This window comes from Cheilinus undulatus, linkage group 7, assembly GCF_018320785.1.
Source record: "Cheilinus undulatus linkage group 7, ASM1832078v1, whole genome shotgun sequence".
Taxonomy (NCBI): domain Eukaryota; kingdom Metazoa; phylum Chordata; class Actinopteri; order Labriformes; family Labridae; genus Cheilinus; species Cheilinus undulatus.
Genome location: NC_054871.1, coordinates 52,335,593 through 52,358,286, shown reverse-complemented (window position 1 = coordinate 52,358,286; position 22,694 = coordinate 52,335,593). Strand labels below are relative to the sequence as shown.

Below are 22,694 nucleotides of genomic sequence, written 5' to 3'. Positions count from 1 at the left end.
TTTGTCTACAATATAGGATGCCTGTCAGGGTTGAGACCCAAAAGAGCTCTTTACTTTTCACTTTAATTATTCAGTTTTAATGTTTGTATGCAACTCAGTACCTAAAATTATCATTGTGTGAAGAAGTCTTCAATCAAATTAGGCGATTTTACTTTCTCCAGGCTTGGGTGTTCATGTCAGTAAGTATGCTAGTGACAAAGACTAAAACTAAGGAGATTTTGTTCCTAATTCTGTTTTGTTTTAGTTAATTTTGTAAACACACATGCAGTTTTAGTTAGTTTTCATTTTCTTTGTAAAGCGTAGTTTTTATTTAGTTGTCAGTTCACTGAAATTATTTTTACATTTCAGTTTTATTTAACTATAATAACCTTGGTCAGGACCCTCTTGGGGGTCATCAGACAGTGAGTGGGGGTTGCCAGATAATTTCCAAGAAAACAAAGAATATTTTTGAATTTTTGAAGTTGTATATTTTACCCATTCTAATAAGAAAATATGCATAAAATGAGTTTTATGTATACTAAAATCATTTTGATTTATGCTGAAATCAAAGCCATGTTTAAGAAATCCTTAAACTATGAGTCTGCACACAACTATTCCTGAATGTGCATGGCTGTGTTCTATGCTTTAACCATCTCCAGCTACAGTGGGGGTCCCCGGTCTCTGGCACCTTCATTTTGGCAGCTGTAGGCTGAAAAGTTTGAGAACTCCTGGTTTAGAAGATTATAATGTTAAAAATCTGTTCCTTATGTCTGTGGTCTCTCATATTATGAAAATCTGCCATGTTTAAAGATTGTTTCATGTATGAATAGTCTAATATTTAAACACTTCATGACTCAATCACAAGTTTTCAGGACAAAGTCTCTGAGCTTGTTGTAGAACTTCTTGAGCATATTTCCTTCTAGGGTGGAGGGTTCCTTAGAGCCAGGCACTGAGGGTGGGTACTGCCTTTTTTTAAGTGTATAAACTTTGCCCCCCCCCCTCCGTGAGGCAGGGGAAACAAAGTAGAGCTTGTTTTGGGAGGAAGAGGCAGGGTCGGGTGGATGAACAGTACCTGCTGTTGAAGGAGAGTGAAGGAAGCGGGCTGCGGTGAGAGCAGGGCGGGGGCCACGTGCCAACAAGGCTCAGTGATGGAGGAGGCAGCATGCCACTCTCCCCCAACTCCGAACCAGCAAACCCACCAACCCCCCCCCCCCCCCCCCATGCTTTAAAACCCTGAGGAATATAAGGGGGTTCATTTTAGCTCTGACTATTTTTTAAAAACTGCAGAGACAAATCACTTTCCTCATTTATTTCTCTTTTTTTACACAGAATGGTCTCATGTTCATGTAACGATTTCATAGAGCAAACATAGCTCAAAGCTCTTTACAACCAAATATCGAAACTCTTTAGAGTGTAAAAAGCTCTGTAGCAGAGACACCAAGAAGGCAGTCTTTAAAACAACACAATAAAGGTGATCCACGTTTTAAAAAGTGGAACCGACAACAGATAATAACACGCCATCATAGTATTGGTCTATTTCTGACCACAGGCTGAAAGTCACTCAGTTTGACCTCCTTCAGACGCTCACCTGATGATTACCTGTGACTAATTATTTCCTATGAAGCAAGCAGCCACAGGCTCTCTGTCTCAAAGACAACATCCCTTAGGGATGCACAATAACACATTTTTGCTGATATGTCAATATGCAAATTGATTTTAGCCAATATCGATACTGATACAATACTTAAATGTAGTTCAGACCTGAAGCTTCTGTCCTTAAAATACAAATGTCAGTCCTTAAGATGTACTTAAAAATGTAAGGAATGATGATGAATGGAGAAAAGACTTCAGCTGATCTAGGTCTACTAACTCATTTGTTCTAAAGGTTACATATTTTACCCCTTTAAGACAAGTTTATATTGGTCTCAGAAGTTTGTTAAAAAAACAAAAACAACTCCAGTATTGGATTTCTGCATGTCTATAAGCCCCTCTGTTTCAGCCCTTTTCAGAACGAGCTGTTTCTGTGCCTGTGGCTTTAAATGTTACTGAGCTGTCTGACTCCGCCCCTCTTAGGGAATGGATGTGCCTCTCTCAAGGATCAGGAGAGGAGAGCTTTCTTCCTTGCAGGGAGGGCCAACCGATCCTGGGGGCGGGGCTAACTCCCCACATGACATCATGAGGGGAAATCTGAGATCGGCTTGTTCCAGCACACATTTTTTGAAAGGTGGAGAAAGAGAGGGAGGGAATGGATTTTTCTCGTTCTTGGGGGGATTGTGAACAGGCCAGGGGCTCATATTTTTGTTAGAGAACCCTGAAAATGTGTAGTCTGCATTAGGGATGGGCGATATGGACTAAAAAATTTATCACGATGTTTTGCTGTATTTGTTGCGATGACGATATAAATCACGATAAAAAAATAGCACCATTCAACACAACCTTTTTGGCTAGGTAAAATATGTCAAATTGGCTGCTTAACTACGACAGCTACATATAAATATAGATATAGAAATATATCTATATTTATATAAATAGATATCTATTCATGTAGGGATATTTTAGTTAAAAAAAAAAAACTATGTTGCTTCTACATCGAAGAGATTCAAAGAGAAATTTAGTTGGAAATAGTAAAAAGAATGTTCCAACTTGGCACATTATTAAAAACTTGAGTGTTAGCATTAAGAATTGACCCTAAACTAGAAGTATTTACATCACCATTTTACCTCCATATGGCACATCCTGGATATGGTCTTTTTTGTCCAGTTTGCTTCTGTCTTTGTACTGTTTAAATCCAAAATACAGTCTGATATCCTCCTTTAAGTCTGGAGGTTCCTTAAGTGGAGCAGAGCTGCCAGGCCCCACCATGTTTGTTTTTACAGAAATAAGTCACTTACTGCAAGTCCAAGTTGAAACTCTTGTTGTTAAATTAATAAAAATAAAAATAAGTAAATTTGATACATTATTTTTAACTAAGTTTGATATATAATAACACTGGAGCTTATAATGTGGTAGTATTAGTAATAGTCACATTTTCAGATATAGTACATACAGTGTGGTGCTTTAATGTTTATCTGTCCCTCCATCATACAGTTCTGTCTGTCTGCTGTCTGTGAGGTGTCTAAAATAGACAATACAATATAATACAAGAACTTTATTTATCCCAGAAGGGAAATTCAATAGACAGACACCTATGCACCCAAAAGAACCCACAGCGCTGATAAAAATAAACATGCATCATGTTATCTATCATATTATGTACATTCTATGTTGTAAATGTTATATTATGCTAACCTTATAGAAAATCTACATGAGATGTGAGTGTATTACTCATACCTTTCTTAATATTAGACTAAGCACTCTGTTATTTCCTTGTATAATTGATGGGACTGTGCGTAATTTCCGCGGCTGTAAAACGGAGGAATAGGGGATCTTAAAATAAAGCACACTGTGCAAATTACCGTTGTCTGCTCCACGTCTGAGTTCCTCTAACCAAACCATTTCCAAGTAATGCCAAGAGGGTCTGGCTGTTCAGCAACAAACTCATCCTCTGTTTCACCTTCAGGGCCCGTATCCTCAGCGACCGTGCTGGCATTGCCACAGCCTCAGTTTCTAGCCCTTCTCATCAGCGTTTATTGTTGCAGGTTGCAATGTGGATTTCTGCTGTCCTTTGTACTGTCTGTAAAGCTGCTTTTTGATAGATCCGTATGCGTCATGTTTTCCTTTATTCAAGTGAATATCACAAAGATAACAGAAAGTGTAGCAGCTGTAGACTTTCACCCTTAAAAAGATGAGTCTGATTGGCTCCTCCTCTCCACCATTTCTGATGACACAGCTGGTATCATAAATCCCGTCCCTACTTGATTTTGATTGGCCAGTGAAGCAGTGGTCTCCCAAACACTGTCTAACAGGTAAAAAATGAGTTACAACTTTTTGTAATTATTCTCATACATATAGGCAATGTCAAAAAAATAGAATATGATGAAATTGTTCCTTTTTTCTGTGATTTAATTCACAAAGTCAATCCTCCACAATCTAGATTGAATCGAATCATTCTACGTTAATCTTAGACAAAATGAAATATTTCAATATATTTTTTGTTTTAATCTTTATGATTACAGCTCACAAAAAATCAAAAATTGTCAATTGAAATATTAGACTATCTCAAAACATCAGTCTAATAAATGATTTATAATGCTGAAATTTTTACCCTCTGTAAAATTTGGCTAAATTATGCACCAAGTATTTGGTTGTAGCTCCTTTTAGACAAATTCTTCCATCTCTGCTCGTGTCATGGAGGCGATCAGTCTGTTGCCCTGCTGGGGTGTTGAAGCCCAGGTTGCTCTGATAGCAGCCTTCAGCTGGTCTGGATTGTTGATTCTGGAGTCTCTCATCTTTCCCAGAGATTCTCTACTGGGTTCAGGTCAGACCAGTTTGCTGGTGATTTTGGCTTTACTGTGGGAAGGTGCCAAGTTCTGTTGGAAAAGGAAATCAGCAGACAGATGCATTAAAACAGGACTCTGAACCACTGAGCAGTCCAGTTCTTTTTCTCCTAGAGACAATTATGGCAGCCGTGGTTCAAGCCAGACACTAAGAACACCACACTTGTAGTTCATGTCCCAGACCAGTCTGTGTGGTGGCTCCTGATCCATTGACTCTAATCTCAGTCCTTGTGAAGCTCCCCTGAGTTCTTGAATCTGCTTTGTTTGACAGTCTTCTGAAGGCTGAGCTCATCCATGTTGGTTGGTCTCCTCGTCTTTCAACACTTTTCTCTTCCAGTCAACTGTCAATAATCATGCTTTGATACAACCTCTGAGAACAGCCTGGCCTTTCTGCAGTGACCTTCTGTGGCTTACCCTCCTCATGGAGGGTGTCAGTGATGGTATTCTGGACATTTGTCAGGTCTGCAGTCTTCCCCATGACTGTGGTTGTGTAGTTGACTTGCACATGATAGTCTATATTTTTAGCTGCGCCTATATATGTTTTTGTTTTTTTTTTTTTTCTTTTTTTTCAGATAGTGTTTCAGACTTTCCTTTGAATTTTTCAGAGAGGGAGACGTGGCATTGATGAGCGTGGCTGAGGGGACTGTTAGTGGGTCAACAAAAAACTCATACAACAAAGCTGCTTTTCTGCTGAGTGCAAGAAACGCTGGACTACACTGGCTTTGTAATGGAAGTTAGCACTGCAAATAAAAACCAGCGGCTTCAGATAGAGTACCTAAATGCAGGATCAAGCCTGGGCGAGTAGACTCTCCACAAAAAGGTTAACAATGATGTGTCTGCCTGCTCCAAAACTACAGTTCAAAACTACAGTAACACATAAGTGTATCACCTTTCAGATAAGGGTTAAATCCAAGTAAAATATGTGTGAAAGGCTAAAGGGAAGTATTTTAAAGTTAAGCAACACAGTCAGATAAGTGTGACAGTAATGCTAGGAAATGGATTTTTGCTTCATTGTAGCCATGAGTTGCATTCTGTATCTTATGTTTTTTAAACATGAGCTAGAGCTGAAAGTTCTGCATTTAAAGCCAATTAAATAAAAAATGAAAATAGAGGCATGAAGACAACAAGGACAGTGTTGTAATAGAAACAAGGGAAATAAGTCTCCATTAACAATCAAGGAACACATTAAAAAAGTCAGTGTAGATCAACAAGAACGCTTATTTTTACAGGCAAATCAACATATCGATAGCATTGAACGAATCCGGGTGAATGCAGGACCTCATCCAGGTACCTGATCTCTGTTTTTACCTAATGAGCATGTTTTTGTGCTGCAGGATTGACAGGAAGATGTCCTGCAGTCAGACTAACTACAAGCTGGACGAGGCTCAGGCCATCTTCAGCGAGCTGCGGAGCATCAAGAAGGCCATCAGCACTGGCGAGAAGGAGAGGCAGGACCTCATCCAGGTAGCTGATCTGTGTTTTTAGAGGGATTTCCTATCCATCCTGCTGGCTACAGCTGTGCTGGTTGTTGTTGGGGTATTCTCTGCTGACCTCTAGTGTCTGATAACCTCCACTGTACTGCTACTCGTCTTTGTCTTTTAAGGAAACACAGTTTCAGACGTCTGAATCATCAACCATGTCTGTAAATTTTGTAAGCAAAGCAGGAAATACAACAGAGTGTGAAGAATACACTGAAAAATAGACAATGATTCAAGCTTAAATGCCAGACCATGTTTGCAGAAGCATTTCCTGGCAGTGTCACATTCTTTTTATGATTGCATAATGAAGGGAAGTCAGTGGTTCTCAGCCTTGAGGTCAGGACCCCCTTGGGGGTCGCGAGACACTGAGAGGGGGTCATCAGATGCCTCAAAATAACTAAGAATATTATTTTTAAATTACACTGTTGCCACTTTACACCAATTTTACCTAAGCCCTTTTTCGTTTTTTTTTTTTGTTTTGTTTTAACACCAATTTTTTTTCACATTTTTGCCATTTAAAACCCGTTTTTGTCAATTTAAACCCTTTCCACCACTTTTTTCTGCCTGTTTTTGCCACTTCTAAACCAATTCTTGCCGCTTTCTCACATTTGTGCTTCTGTTGACCCATTATTGCCACTGTTAACCACTTTTTACAACGCTTTTTGCCAATTTTAACCACAGTTAACCCATTTTTGTCAGTTTATATCACTTTTTCCATCCCATTCCACCTAATTTCCACCAAGTTTTTGCTCTTTAAAGCCATTTCAGATGCTTTCTAATCCCCTTGACTACTTTTGTGCCTGTTTTGCATACTTTAACCCATTAATGTTTGTTAAAAATTCAATTTCGCCCCCTTTTCCACTGTTTTTTGCCATTATTAACCAATATTAGCAATGTTTAACCCATTTGATATATTTTTGAACAAAAGTTTTTATTTTTTTCATTTTTAAAAAGGCTATTTAGTACAGAAATGAATAATTAAAGATATTTGTTTCTTTTGTTAGAGTGGCCAAAGATAAAGTATGGTTTTAAACCATGGTTTTGTTGACCTCCATTGCCCCCAGTTTGGCTGGGTCCCAGAAATCTTCCCCTTTATCCCCTGTTTTGGACAGCCTTGTCTGCACATGACTATTCTTGATTGTGCATGGCTGTTCAACCACCTTCAGGTACAGTTGGGGTCCCCGGTCTCTGGCACCTGAAAAGCTGAAAAGGTTGAGAACCCCTGTTCTACATGAGCAGTTAGGGCTAAGTCACCAAAGAAGTCACCTCTGATAGTTGATTTTGACGTATGGCGGCCTTGTTTGTAGCTTTTTTATCTTTTCCTTCTATCTAAATAATGTTTGATTCTGCAGCTATAATTCACTCTCTCTGATCCTCAGAGTCTGGTCAAGCTGACGGTGAACTTCCAGAGCAGTTTGTCCATCAGCGACTCGTCCAGCGAGGCGGTGAACAGCAGTGGGCCAGTGGGTGACTCATGCAGTCTGCAGCAGTACTGTGACACCGGCTGTCAGACTGACATCATGGGAGAGGTACGAGCAGCTCCTCCCTCACTCCCACTCGTTTAACATTACACACACATGGTAAAGGGGAAGTTGATGGACTTCTTCTCCAACTCAGAGTTGAATCAAATCTGTATTTTTAGATCCAGCGTGACCCACATTTGGTCACAGGCGCTTTTCTTTCTTGACTTAATCCAGAATCAGAGTAATCCAGCCGTGGCTGACTGAACGTCCACAGGAAGATTGCAAAGAGAATTCTGTACTGTCTAATGCAATGAATTTCCTATGGTGTTCCAAAAAGAAAAAATGTTGGACTTCAGAGGTGACCAGCTTGTTTCAGAGGGTGACGTAGAGGGGTAGCGGGATCAGACTTTAAAGGAGATGCAAAGACTATAAAGATAAAACTCATAAAAGGTCTTTATGGAGCAGAATCTGTGCTGCAGAGGAAGAAAAATAAATAAATCAGCTGATAAACTGTCAGATTTTTAAGGAAAAGTTTGATTAAGTATGCACTAAAATAGTTAAAGGCAAACATTATAAGAATACAGAAACAGATTTCATCACTTAGGAGGAAAACTGGCCTGTTTTTCTGACATGCTTACTAATATTGATCAGAAGAAAGCGGTCAAGTCAAAAAGCGGCAAAATGTGGCTAAAAATGGTTGACCGGGGTAAAACAGGCAAAAAGAATAAAATGGCAAAAACTGGGTGAAAAGTTACAAAAATGGAGAGACAAGTGGGATAAATAAGTGAAAGTGACAAAAAAATATGTCATAAATGGTCATAAAGTGGCAAATAAGGGGCCAAAAAAATAGGTGAAAGTGTTTAAAATGGGCAAAAAGCAGCAAAAAGATGGGGAAATGGGCAAACATGGGAAAGTGACATTTAATGGCAAGAGGCAGCTTAAATGGGAGAAAAGGGGAAAAAATGTAAATTGCAAAAAGCAGGATAGAAGAGGCAAAAAGAGGCGAAAATGGGCTAAAAGCAGCAAAAAATGACTTAAAAGTGGCAAGAATTGCAAAGGCAATGGAGACAGACAAAAAAATAAAGGTTGACAATTAAATCTGACAGTTAAAGCCAACTGTATAAGTGTGGGAAACAAACTGATTAATGCAACTTGCGATGGATAATTTCTGAGGTCAAAATTTCCCTCTTCAAAGGTTTCCTGGGGGAAAAATATTTAAAATTAAAAGAGCCCCAAATCAAAACAAAAGAGCCAAATATGGCTCCAGAACCACACGTTGAGTATCACTGCTTTAATCATTTGCAAGTCCTTAGGCTCGTATTCAGATTCAATAATCAAACCAAAATGCCATCCAGACGCATTTATCTCCTCTTAAAATCAAACCAAAATTAAACAGAATAAGAGCTTAGGCGATGTTGCTTCCTTTGGTTGCCTTAAGGCTTTTTATACTTGGTTGTTTCTTGGATCTGTAATCCAGTAAAACCATCTTGCTATCAAACCTTGCACACTCAGTGTGATTTATGCATTTTGCTATTTATGGCAAAAATTCATACCCATCCATCTTCATCATTATCCACTTAGCAGTCTGCACAAGTCAACCCAGACATCCTTCTCCCCCTGGACACTTTCAAACTCCTTCTGGGGGTGTTCCCAGAGACAGACTATTTAATCTCTCTAGCACATTCTTGGCCTCCCAGAAGTCTACTCCCAGCTGGATGTGCCCAGAAGACCTCCACAGGGAGGAACCCAGGAAGAACCTGATCAGACCAAACCACATCAATTGGCTGATTTTGATGCAAAGGACCAGTGAATTTGATTCCCTCTGGATGTCTGAACTCATCATCCTAACTCTAAGGCTGAGCCCAGACTCCCTCCAGAGAAAACTCATTTCAGCACTTGTATCTGAGAACCCATTACCCAGAATTCATGACCATAGGTGAGGGTTGGGAGTTAGATCGCCCGGTAAATCGGGAGCTTTGCCTTTTGCCTCAGCTCCTTCTTCACTACAGCAGTCTGGCACAATGAAGCTGTACCAATCTGCCTACTGATCTCATGAACAAGTCCCTGAGAAACTCGAACTCCTTCACCTAAGGCAGAGACTCACTCCCCATCCAGAGGAGTAATCCACCGTTTTCTGGCAGAGAACCATGGTCTCTGACTTGGAGGAGCTTACCCTCATCCTGACTGCTTCACGTTCAGCTGAAATTGTTCCAGTTCCTGCTGGAGGTTCCCAGCAGGAACTGGAACATATATGATTAACATGTTAATAGATATTTATTTTATTAATGTACGGCAATTTTATAGGGTGTGTTTATTTCTGTTGGGATTTTGAGGTATCACTATCAGGTTGAAGGGCTCATTCATGCTCCTCTTAAGCACTGAAACAGACCTATTCATTTTACATGAAGAATTCAGACATTCGTCCCAGAGAGAGCACATTGTCACTTCTTCTTCGCTCGAGTCGTTTCTCCCAGCTTTTTTATTGACTTCTTTGTCACACTGCCCATTTAGCATCACACAATTCTTTATGCAGTTTCACACAGATTACCCTCAAAAAGTTCTAAAATTTTCCAAATTATTCCTCTTTGTTTCTGTGGTCTGTCTTAAGCTGTTGGCTGCTCATCTTCTGTTTATTTCTGTTTAGTTTGCCTCGGTGGTCTTTCAGAGAAACATGGACAAAATGAACAGAGAGTTCCGTCTGCATCCCTGATCAGGATAAAGAAGTGAAGGAGAAGTGACTTTAGATTATTTAAGCTCACATGAATTATAAAAAAGTTAAAGTTTACTACTTAAAGAAAAAACTGCAGATGCCGTAGGTAAAATAAATGCTTAAAACAGAAAACTCATAGAAGCTCCAGCTGTGTTGTTTTGTTTCCTGTAGTTAATATTAAGAACCATTTGAAACTCTACATCTGTATGTAAAAGAGAATGATGCTCTGCACCATTTCCAGCCTTTAGCTTCTTTTAGTCTTTGCAGGTGAATTTTAAAGTAAATTTAAAAATGAAGTCAGATCAAGTATTTCTCTCTAATCAGAGTTTTTCGTCAGACTTGGAAAGGATTGCTCCAAAACAATCATTTCTCTCTGGACCAGACACCGTTATCTCCCTTTATTCTGATCAGATGTGTGTCCATCACTGTTTGTTATTGTTATTAAAGAGTTTTAACCCTTGTAATGTCTTCTGTTCCAGTATGTCTCCCAGGATTCCTCCCATTTAGTGGACAAAGTGAAACTCAACTGGCAATACGAGGAAGCCAAGAAAAGGTGCGTATGGTTTGTTGTTTTTTAGACGTAGTACACAGATTCAGAGCCCCTCCTTCAGCCTCCTCGTTCCACAGCTCGGTGTGTCGTCCAGTGGGAGGGCATGTTATGAATAGTATTTGCGCCCGGTGGCCATGGCTGCTGAGCGATGTCTGGCCAGAGGAATGAGCTGGGTGGTCACATTCTTCCTTAGCTGCTGCTGACTGTGTGCTGTCTTTGTGTTTGCAGCCAGAGAGAGTGCTGCCCGCTCCTCTGTAAGGTGGTTTAATACACACACTTTTCAGTGAAATATATCACCACTCACACTGGAGAGCAGGATAAATTATATGATTGAAAAATCCACACTGAAAAAAAAAACAAATGTCACACATCTTTCTTATTTTTTAGTCTTTAAGTTTTTGAGAGTGTGAGAAAAGGAATGAAAGACGAGCAGAGCAAAGCACAGAGAAAAAGAAATAAACCTGTTAAACCTGTGATGGTTTTTGCTTTTGTGTCATTTTGTGGATATGGAGGTACCTCATTTCAGTTTTCTGATTTTGTCTTTTACACATTTTAGTTTTTTAAGGACAAAAATCCTCTGCTATTTTAACCAGGGCTGTCAGCATTGAACACACAAGGGGGACTGTCATACTAAACCAGTAGTTCCCAGTGTTTTTTCGCTAGGAACCATTTGGCCGATGAAAATATTTCAAGCCAAGAAATGTGGTTAAATGACGGGGTTTTGCTTGCTCTTTATACCTATCATTGTGCAGGTGAAGCAAAGGCAGAGATACGGGGCCTATGAAAAATACCCTCCCTTCAATGGTTAACCAAAAATGAATGCATTTGATTTTTAAAATCACATTAATCCAGATGCTGTCATCAAGGTGACACAGTTTCGTTCTTTAGTCCAACCTTGAAAAAAAACGTAAGAAAAAAATGAGGAAGGAAATATTTAAAAACCTTTATAATAATGGCAGAATCATTTAAAAAGCCAACATGTTTCCACCAAGTCATTCCTCATCAGGGCTAACAGACAAACATTTGTACAGTCAATGACAGGCAGTCACATGATCAGAGAGAAGAAGCCAGGGGAGAGACTTCAACCAGAGATCAATAATCAATCATCATGGTGCGGCCTCTCCCTATATCAGTAACAACCGATCAGAGTCAGCAACACAACTCAGAGAAGGACACGGCAGGTTAGACCAGCTGCAAAGCAATCAACAGCAAATGAAGACACAAAATGCACCAAAATAATTCACAAAAGGGGGAACATACGCAAAAATCCAATTTATAGGCTTGAAAAAAACAGGAAAACACACCAAAGACATGGAAAATACATCACAAAAACATGATAGGTCCAAATCCTCATTCAAACCAGGATATATCTTAGAGCAGTGTTGCTCAACCCTTCTCAACCAAAGAGCTATACTGTTAAAAATACTTTTTGCGAGAGCTGCAAAATAGGCAAAATGGGTTCAAATGGCAATAAAGATAAGTTGAAGGTTGCAAAAATGGTCAGAAAACAGCACAAACTGGGAGAAAGGTGACAAAAATGGGGAGAAAAGGTGCCAAAAAGGGGTAGAAAGTGGCAAAAGTGGGTGAGAAGTGACAGAAAATGAGTTAGGGGTGGCAGAAATGGTCAAAAAGCAGTAAAGAGTGCTCAAAATGGGAAAAAAGTGGCAGCTTAAAAGGGTGGAAAAATGACAAATAGCAAAAAGCAGGATAAAAGAGGCCAAAACTAGTGACAAGCAGCAAAAACTGGATAAAAGTGGCAAAAAGAAATGGCAAAAGTGGGCTTAAAGCTGTAAAATGGATTAAAAGTGGCAAAAATTGAAATATACAGACAAAAATAAAGGTTGTCAATTAAAGCCAACTGTAGAAGTGTGGGAAACAAACTGATTAATTTCTGAGGTCAAATTTTCCTTTTTTAAGGTTTTCTGGGGGAATGATATTTCATATTAAGGCATAAAAGAGCCCCAAACCATCACAAAGGAGCCACACGTTAAGTACCACTGTCTTGGACCATCCAGATGATGAATCCAGAAAGCTTCCCTTTCTTTTTCTGGATTCTTTCACCTCCTTTGACCAAAGCTTTACATGTGCAGTACAGACTCATTGGCATTGTGGGGTTCATTGAAGTGATGGTCATTGGGTAATCCTGATTACTGATTCATATTGCTAAGACTAATTGAGAGTGGAGGTTTTCCCTGAACCTCCCATTGTTTCTTTCAGACGTCCACCTATAGGGACAGGTAAATGCATTCATGTGTTCCATCAGACAAGAAAAGGACTTGAAATCAATCAGCTGGTACGTTTAAATTAAGGGAGCAGAAGCTCATTCAAAGTGAAGCTTTCTGGTTCCATCGTCTGGATGCTCTAAGAAATCCTGGTTTGATTGAGGATTTGGGCCTACCATGTTTTTGTGATGTATTTTCCATGTCTTTGGTGTTTTTCCTGTTTTTTTTTTACAAACCTATGCATTGGATGTTTTTGTGTATGTTTATTACATCTGGAGTGTTGTTTGATATGTGTGTTCCCCTTTTGTGAATTATTTTGGTGCATTTTGTGTCTTCATTTGTTGTTGACTACTTTGCAGCTGGTCTCACCTGCCGTGTCTTTCTCTGAGATGAGTTGCTGCCTCTGATTGGTTGTCACTAATGTCGGGAGAGGCTGCACCATAATGACTGATTAGTGATTTCTGGTTGAAGTCTCTCCCCTGGCTTCTTCTCTCTGATCATGTGACTGCCTGTCATTGGCTGTAGTATATATAGAGATGTGACCACACCACAAATGTTTGTCTGTAAAGCTGCATTCCAGAAAAGTGGGAAGTCGAAGTTTTCCAACCTCTGACCAGGAAAAGTGCACTGGAACGCCACTCAAACTGGGAGGTCCTAGTTGCGAAGTTGGAGAAAAAATATCTACCCCGACTTCACGGAGTTGCTTCAATCTGACGCCACTGAATCTGACGTTCAGCTAGAATGTAACTGAAGACGGCCGTTTACAGTGTGTTTATATACCTCATCCGTCGTTTTTCCTCCTCTATTTGACTGATTGCGAGAAGGCAGGTTTGCTGGAGGTCAAAATGTCTTTTGAGAAACAAAACAAAAAACAGCTTATCGTGATCAGTCATCTTTGGTGTTTACATTCATCTGGAACGTTTTGAGGATGCAACTGGTACAATCCAAGTGGGATAAGTCAGACTTACTTTTCTGGAATGCAGCATTAGCCCTGATGGCGACTGACTTGGTTGAAACGTGTTGGCTTTTTAAATGATTCTGCCATGATTCTGCCTCTTTTTTTTATTTTTATTTTTTACATTTTTTCATGTTTGGAGGGTTTTCCCTCCTCATATTGGACATTATTTCCCCCTGTTCTCCAAGAGACCCAGACTTTCTTTTAAAATTCTTTCACTTAAGCCAGACTGAGCAGCCAGTCACCCCCTCTAAATTATCTAGAAAACATTTTTACCCCTACATTTGCACCAAATAATCTGAAGATAGCTGTCTCAAACTTCATCTGACTACATCAAATGGTGTGAAGAAATAACGATTATACACAGGCCTCCACCAAAAAGGTCAAATGCGCACATTCTAAGGGAGAAAGCATTGCTGGTTTACATTTATTGTTATAAAGTCAGTTATTTGCCGGATGTTGTCTTAAATTGATTTACAGGTTATGTTATCACTGATGGTGCATCCCTGGCAGAGATGTCAGAAGATTGTATGTTGTCACATTTGGAGTACGGTGCAGCGGTGTGTCAATAACAGCATCATCGCTGGTTTCCTTGTTTTTACATTACAAGACTCCTATTGCTGCGGTGACCCTGCAGCAGTGCTAACACTGACATCAGAGAGAGAGAGAGAGGGGGGAGACCTGTGGAAACTTGCATGCTCTGTCACTGAGTCACTCTGTCTGAATCCAGCATGCATAAACACAGTTATTTCATCAGGGCTCTGAGATCCCTGTGTATGCATAAATGCCCTGCTGATACACACACCTGGGAGCAGCTTAGGTAGAAATTATGGCATTAAATGTTATTTCAGATGCAGCAAGAAGTGTCTGCTTGGCTCAACCAGCTGAAGCTGCTCTTTTACCATACACAAATACTCTGCAGTTTACTCAGAGGCTGTGATTAATGACAATTTGAATTAACTCTGAAAACTCACGTAGGCATACCTGTAAGCTATCCCCAACAGAAACCTCTGCTGCTGAAAACACAAGCCGGTAAAGTGTAAAAACCTTGAGTGTCCACTGGAGGCTGACTGCAGAAGCCCCTGGAGTCACATACATACGTCATGTTGAAACGCCAGTTTTACTACAGGAGCAAATAGGGATGTACACATTTATCCGTCACAGGAAGTCATGTCCCTCAGATTAAAGACCCTGTAAAGTGAAAAAAAAAGTCTAAATTTAAGTTTGTGGTATGACAGACCGCTTTGTTATGGACTCCCAGGACAAATTTCAGTCAGATAAAACATCTCCAAGTTTATAAATTAAGCTTCAAATCATGAAAAAGGAAAAAAGGAACTTAGTCAACTTTACGTTGACCTTATGATCAGAGTGCAGCTGCCTGGCTCTGTGCCAGAGAAGAGACAAAGTCTGTTTTCTGTCTCAAATCTCTGTTCTGATGCTTTCAATGATTCATAGACCTCTGTGACTGACAGGTTTGGTAAATTTACCTCACAATGAACAAAAAACTAACCTGACACGCCAGATGGATGTGTTTCACACATCCATCTGGGAAAGCTTCAATGGGAAAGGTTTGAGAAAAGGCAGAGGCTTTGAAAAAAACTCAGAGTATGATTGGATGAACGTTCTGTCTGTGACATCTCTATGGGCCAATCAGAGCAACAAAACACAGGACGTAGCAGCTTTCGAGCTGTGTGTGCGCAGCTACGGAGAAATAACGCGAAATATGGTGACTATAGACATGCAAATTTTTGTCGTTTTTGAAAAGAAAACAACTCACTGCTGTTCTTTGTTTGTCTTTTAATGAAGAAACACATCAAGTTCTGATAAAACTGGCGCTTTAGCAGCATCCACACTAATCTCTTCCGCCATAATTGCACCGGCCTCTTGCTGCTTGTTGTTTACGTCACGACTCTACCATGCCTGAAAGTTCTGCCCCTCGTCACTGATTGGTCCTGTCACTTTCTAACCGGGCCAAACGGGACGAATGGGAGCTTTGTTAGATGGATTTGCCAGTGAGAAACAAGGAAACGGGCATATCCATCTGCTTTGCAAGGTTACAAAAAAACAGCATTTAACTGACTGTTAACTTTCAATAAAGGCAGTGACATCAGCTGGACTGAGATGAACGGCTCTGTGATTTTAGATTGTAGTGTTAGAGGGGAGGGGTCATTCCCTACTGTGGGCTGGTGACATCACCAGTCCACATATTAGCCCCGCCCACATTAAACCCAGCCAGGAAGAGGTACAAAACTTTCTAACAGTCTAAATCCTGAATTCAGTCACATGTCGATCTCAGTTTTTTCACATGTTTACAGTAACCATATTCCGGCATATCTAGAGTGGTTAAGCATCTTTAAGCACCAGAATTACAAGCCAGTTACTTACAGTTTTTATCAGTTCAGGCTGCAATCCTGGTCAAATGTGGCTTCTCGGTTGTAACACAGCTGCACTTTACCAGTCACCACTTTGCTGGAGTTTATGTGTCCTGCCTGCTGCCGTGATGCTCTATTACAGCGGTTTTCAGAGAGTGAGCCTCCCTAAGAGGAGAAAATTTATTCCGTGGACACCCATCCCCATAAAGATAAGATTAAAAACATTTTAAAAACACATTTATGTCTTATCTTTTAATGTTTTATATTGTTTTGGTCTGCATAATGTCTTTAGAAGGAACCCGACATGATCAGACAAATTCACCTAATTGGACAGATATTTGTATCGCTTCTATGACCACTGAACAAGAAACCCTTACTAGATATCTGCAGTTTGAGTACATTTGAGCTGATAAACTGACCAGGAGGCCTCCATGTTTTGGTCTGTATTGGTGGGTTGACGTCATTACTGCTGAGCAAAGCAGAAGCTAATCTGGAGAATGGGTGCAATATTGGAGTAATAACCTGGCACACCAGATGGATTAGTTTCACACATCCATCTGGTAAACCTTCGATATACAACGTTTGGAAAAGGGCAGAGCCTTTTAAAAAAACTCGGAGGGTGACCGGATGAACGTTCTGTCTGTCACATCTTTATGGGCCAATCAGAGCAACAAAACACGTCACACCGTCGCTGCTAACGAGGTGCACATTTGCAGCTACGGAGAAGTAAACTCCATAGAGAACTGCATAACGCGAACCATGGCAACTGTAGACATGTAAGTACACGACTTTTGTCGTTTTTGAAAAGAAAACAACTCACTGCTGTTCTTTGTTCTTCTTTTAACAAAGAAATGTCTTCAAGTTCTGATAAAACTTGCGCTTCAGCAGCATCCACACTAATGTCTCTTGCCATACCTGCACCGGCCTCTTCTCGCTGCTTGTTTACCTCACAACACTGCCACACCGAGAGTACTGCCCCTCGTCGCTGATTGGTCCTGTCACTTTCTCTCCTATCTGACTGGTTCAGACGGGAGCTTTGCAAGATGGATTCGCCAGTGAGAAACAAGGAAACGGGCTGTTACGTGGGCCTGGCTCTGCATGTTTCCTCTCTCCCTGCTCTCTCTGATCTCCCTCCTCCCCCTACCTGTGGGCTGCAGCACACCTGTGTGCTGTTAGCACTCAGGGTGGGGGAGGGGGAGTATTAGAGCGGCAGGGGAGAGGAACATGGCAGAGCAGAGTGAGCAGAGCTGGGTCAGGCACCCGTGACACTCTCATGGAGAAGCGCACGAGGAGGTTTGTTTTCTTGGTATTTGAGTAACTCTTTTTTTCATTTAGTATTAATTCTTTCGGTTTAACTAAGCGTTTTGTTTCTCGTTCTCCTTTTCCTCCCTCCCCAGGCATGTTTAGTTTGCTGGGTTTTGTTGTTTTAGTTTGGCTGTAGTCGTCGGTAGTCCTGTTTTCTCGTTAAGTTCTTTTCTTGATTAAATAGTTAGTTCTTTTGGTTAGGTAGTTTTAGTTAGGGGTGGTGGCTGGTCCAATGGCCCATTGCGAGGTTAGCCACGTCCACCACCCCTCTTTTGTTCTTTTTGGCTGGCGGCTGCAGCCCTTTTTGATTTCGTTGATTTCATTAATGTTTAATTGATTCATTGACCTGTTGGTTAAAATAAAGCTTGGATTATTTTTGGAACTCAAACCATTTGTCTCTGTCCTTTTATATATGTTATGGTCTCTTTTGATACGAGCCTTATTTTTCCCAGTTTAAATGAATAATTTTTAAGAGGCCGTTACACAGGCGTATCCATCTGTTTTGCAAGGTTATTAGAGCGATGTGTCAGGAAACACCTGGAATGCTCGGGGTTCAGTCCCCAGCTCCTGCAGTCACATGTTGATGCATCCTTGGGAAAGACACCTTAGTTTGCTCCCACTGCCTCATCTGGGACGTTTAAATGTGTGTGGATAGAACTGGCCAGTACTGATGGCTGATCTCTATAGCAAACCTCTGCCGTCAGTGAATGGGTGTGAGCAGGAAAAGATAACATTTACCACATAAATATACCATGTCTCTTTCATTACAAAGATCAACAGTGATGTAACAGACCAATAGTGATTTTTTTTAATCACACATCTCAATAACCTGGTTGATTGCTGGGATAAGAGAATTTCTGTCTGTGTGGCTGCATATTTTTGCGTACATGCTGCAGAAACTGAGAATGTATTTATCAAAGTGTTCACATTTCTTTACAACAGTTAGTTCCTTATTACAAATGATATTCCGTACTTGAAAGCTCAGATTTGTCAAAATTATGCCGTTAATCTGGATTTAGGGTAATGGTTGTCACCTAATCTTCAGGAAATGAGTTTACTTTGTAATTTTTATCATTTTTGGATCATGGGAACCTGGAGCCCTTGGTACTTTCTAACGTTAAACACTTTTGGCTCCTGCGGAGCTTATGTAAACTAATGTTTGCAGCCAGCTAGTTAGAGCTTGCCCTGCCTGGAGTGTCTCTGTGTCGGAGATTGTGCCAGGTGTTATATCATACAAGTACACATAGCATACACACAACATTCACTTTCACATTTGGTTTGTGTAAAATGTCCAGAATGATGGCCTTGCAGTTAGGGCACATTCCACCTGTCCAGTTCCTCTCCCTTCTCTCTCCAGCCTTGTCTGCTCTATCCACTGTCCTATGGAATGAAGGCTAAAAGCCCACAGATACATATTTAAAGGTGTCCCATCTTTTCTTCCTCTAGGGTGCAGAGTATTCAGCACCAGCTCGCACAGCTGGACAGTGAGAGCTGGTCCGGTCGGGCCGAGGCGGACAGAGATCGAGACTTCATGCAGCTCCTGCGGGAGAAGGAGGCCCTCCTGCAGGAGATCATCCTGGTCAGCAAACAGCAGCATTCTCCAGAGACGCTGCTGCAGCTGGAGGAGGAGCGCTGCAGGCTAGAGGAGGAGGTGCAGAGAGCCCACAACTCCCAGAGCCAGGGAGCCAATCAGAGGTGAGAAAGATTAGGATGATGACAGTGGAAATAATCACTAAAAAAGTTTTAGCATCAATCAAACAATTCTGAAACCCCACCATCAAAATATTGATATTATCAAGATAAACATTTACATCGCAGGGTGGCTTGTTGCATACATTTATTGACAGTTTTTGTCATACTTGGTAGGTGTTTAAGTGTTTGTTAGATTTTGGTCACCCAAAAAAACATAGCTGCTTTATTTGTTTTTATTTTTAACTTATTTGTTTTCAGTGGTTGCTTGTTTTGAAGTGGTTGGAATGCTAATGCTCAGACTGTTTAAAGGGGACATATTTTACCCTTTCAAGACAAGTTTATATTGGTCTCAGAGGTCCCCAAAACATGCATGTGAAGTTTGTTGCTGAAAAAACACTCCAGTATTGGATTTTTGTATGTCTAAAAACCCCTCTGTTTCAGCCCTGCTCAGAATGAGCTGTTTCTGTGTCCGTGGCTTTAAATGCTAATGAGCTGTCTGACTCAGCACCTCTCAGGAAATGGATGTGGCTCTCCTGATCCTCCTTTCTGCTGGCAGTTGAGAGGAGGATCAGGAGAGGAGGGCAGAACTCTCTTCAAAGCGGGGAGGGCCAACCGAACTTGGGGGCGGGGCTAACTCCCCATTTGAGAAAGGGGGGGGGGGGTTCTGGTTCTTGAGGGGATTGTGTACAGACCAGGGGCAGAGTTCTTTATTAGAAAAGCCTGAAAAAGGGATTTATGCATAATATGTCACTTAAGTTCATTTAACGCATCTAAATCGTTGCACAATCAGTGAGTAATGGTGCTCGATAGAAGTGATCAGTATTAATCAATATCAATGTGATAGTTTAGTTTTTATTTCTAATGAATTTGCAGAAATTTGTAACATTCTGTTTCCTCTTTGTCATGAAGGGTACTGAGATTAGATTAATGAGAATAAAAACATTCTTTTGATGGTGGCATCAGGCTGCAATATAACAAACCTGAAAAGTGAAGTGGATGTGAATACTTTCTGAATGCTCTGTATTTGGATAGTATTAAGGCCGGCTCAGACTACACTATTTAAGCATAATTATGGCCTTACAGGACATCTTTAGAGGTTCGGGATTCATCAGCCTCAAAAATCTGTTATCAGAATGACAGCCAAGACCACATCTGAGACACCTCCTGCCATCCTGACAGAAAGCCTAGCATGTTTGATTTTTGTCCTGCCCAATGAGAGCTCAGAGCGTCCTCACGTTTAACAAAAATATAACCAAACAAAGCCAACCAAGAGAAATGAAGTTGGTGCCGTGAGATGGAACAGTGAGATATAGGAAAAGGTTGTCGAGCTCTCACAACACCTCTGCATTTATGCTTTTTTTATGGGACTTCCAGGCAGAATAAATGTTTTAATGCAGCATTACTCAACCCTGCTCAACAAAAAAGCCACGTTGTTGAAAAATACCTTTGCAAGAGCCACAATCTAAGTGGTGAAAAGTGGCAAAAATAGGTTAAAGTGGCAATAAAATAAGTTAAAGGGGGCAAAATGGTCATAAATTGGCAAAAAAGGGGGAAAAGGGGCAAAATAGGCATTAAATGTCAAAAACTGGGTGACAAAATGTGACAAAAATGTGGAGAAAAAGTTCCAAAAAAGGGCAGAAAGTGGCAAAATTTGGGTGAGAAGTGACACAAAAATGAATCACAGGTGGCAAAAAGTGGCAAAAACATGACAAAAAGTTTAAATTAGTTTATTAAGTTTATTTGTTTCAGGGACAATGTACAAAATTACATTAGTCTCAAAAAAAAAAAGATGCTTTGTACCAGATTCAGCTTGCTAGCTAATTTCCACCTGTAGTCCCGAAGCAGGTTAACAACGACAGTGGAATACAGAATCAATCAGTCATCTACACACAAGCATGCAATCACACATCTGCATTCATTCAGCCAGAATACATATTTCATGGTAAAGGAGATCAAATTACATATATTAAAATCCAAATATGATATTCTTCATAGTTAGACAGTGATTTAGATGTAAGATCAATGCCAACAAGACTGATTCCTTAAGATCAACTTTTTCACTTCTGAGAAAATGTAGAAGTCTGTGCAAAGTTTAAGATTGGTTGGAAGATTATTCCATGCTTTGATAGCTTTAAAAGAAAAAAACAGACTGAGTGAAAAGTGACTTAAATGGGCAACATGCAGCAAAAGGTGGGAGAATGGGCAAAAAATGGGAAAAAAGTGGCAAAAACTGGGGAAAAAAGGGACAAAACCTGGATAATAGTGGTAAAAAGAAGTGACAAAAGTGGGCTTAAAGCAGTAAAAATGGATTAAACATGGCAAAAAAACTGCAAATAAAGGCAATGAAAATATACAGACCAAAAATAGGTTGACAATTGACTAATTGTAAGAAAGAAACTGATTAATGGGACTTGCAATGAATAGTTTCTGAGGTCAAAGTTTCCCTTTTTAAGGTTTTCTGGGGGAATAATATTTCAAATTAAGATATGAAAGAGCCAATGTTCTTCACAAAGGAGCCACATGTGGCTCCAGAGCCACATGTTGAGTATCACTGTTCCAATTAGTGTCATTCATGATAATGTGAGAATGGACAAATCCAGGACAGTAAATGTTCTTTCGGGGTGTTGTCTCTTCCTCCTGAAGGGGTTGGGGTCAAACCCTGCAGTCTGACATCCCTCATGGTCAAAATTGACCAAATGCAGCATGCTCCAAACTCCACGTGTAATTCTCCACTGCTCTTTCTTGGCATTTTTTCAGCAATGTTTCTTTTGTGTCTATCTGACTATAGGATGTTGCAGCAGGAGAAGAGAAACGTTCTACTGAGGCAGCTGGAGGAAGCAACACGCATTACCACCTACCTTCACTCCCAGCTGAAGAGGTGAAGTTCTCTCACTCCCTCCTCAAACGTCGCCTCCTCAGTGCTCTTCTGCATTTTTGTTACAGGATCTCTTGTCTTCTTTCCTGTAGCTTGTCGGCAAGCTCTCTGACGGTGTCGTCCAGCAGCAGCCGCGGCTCTCTGGCCTCCAGTCGAGGCTCGCTGGCATCCAGCAGAGGCTCCCTCAGCTCTATCAGCTTCAGCGACATCTATGGCGTCCCACAGTATGAGCGCCACGACGGCTCTGGGGAGCTGCTTGACCCTCACCTGCGCTACCTGCTGCCTCCAGAGGCCGTGTCCAGAGACTGCTCCATGTTCACACCTGATCCCCTGATCCAGAGCAAACCCAAACGCTCCCACGACACGCCGCAGTCCCTCGCCTCGCTCTCGTCTCGTTCCTCGCTCTCTTCTCTGTCACCACCCAGCTCCCCCATGGACACTCCCTACCACTCGGCTCCTCAGGACTGCCCTCTCACACAGATGACGGAGGAGTACATGGAGCAGGCAGGCCGCGGGCTGTTAGAGGGTCTGCGGGCTCAGTCCCAGCCGCTCTCACACACCGCCATGTTGAGCAGCGAAGACACGAGCAGCAGTGTCGCCGTGGGTCACAGAGATAGCACTGCTCAGGGGGCTTTTACTTCAACAGGTACGTGAATA

General features: G+C 41.0%; 1 protein-coding gene across 1 annotated transcript in view; it reads left to right on the top strand.

Moving 5' to 3' along the window:
• wwc3 (WWC family member 3) overlaps positions 1 to 22,694 on the top strand; it is a 116,183-nt gene that overhangs the window by 70,463 nt on the left and 23,026 nt on the right. Inside the window, exons 6-11 of the mRNA XM_041791128.1 lie at positions 5,750 to 5,879; positions 7,273 to 7,422; positions 10,546 to 10,619; positions 18,917 to 19,165; positions 21,951 to 22,040; positions 22,130 to 22,683. Coding sequence (XP_041647062.1) covers positions 5,750 to 5,879; positions 7,273 to 7,422; positions 10,546 to 10,619; positions 18,917 to 19,165; positions 21,951 to 22,040; positions 22,130 to 22,683 — 1,247 coding nt within the window. The remainder of the gene's footprint in view (positions 1 to 5,749; positions 5,880 to 7,272; positions 7,423 to 10,545; positions 10,620 to 18,916; positions 19,166 to 21,950; positions 22,041 to 22,129; positions 22,684 to 22,694) is intronic.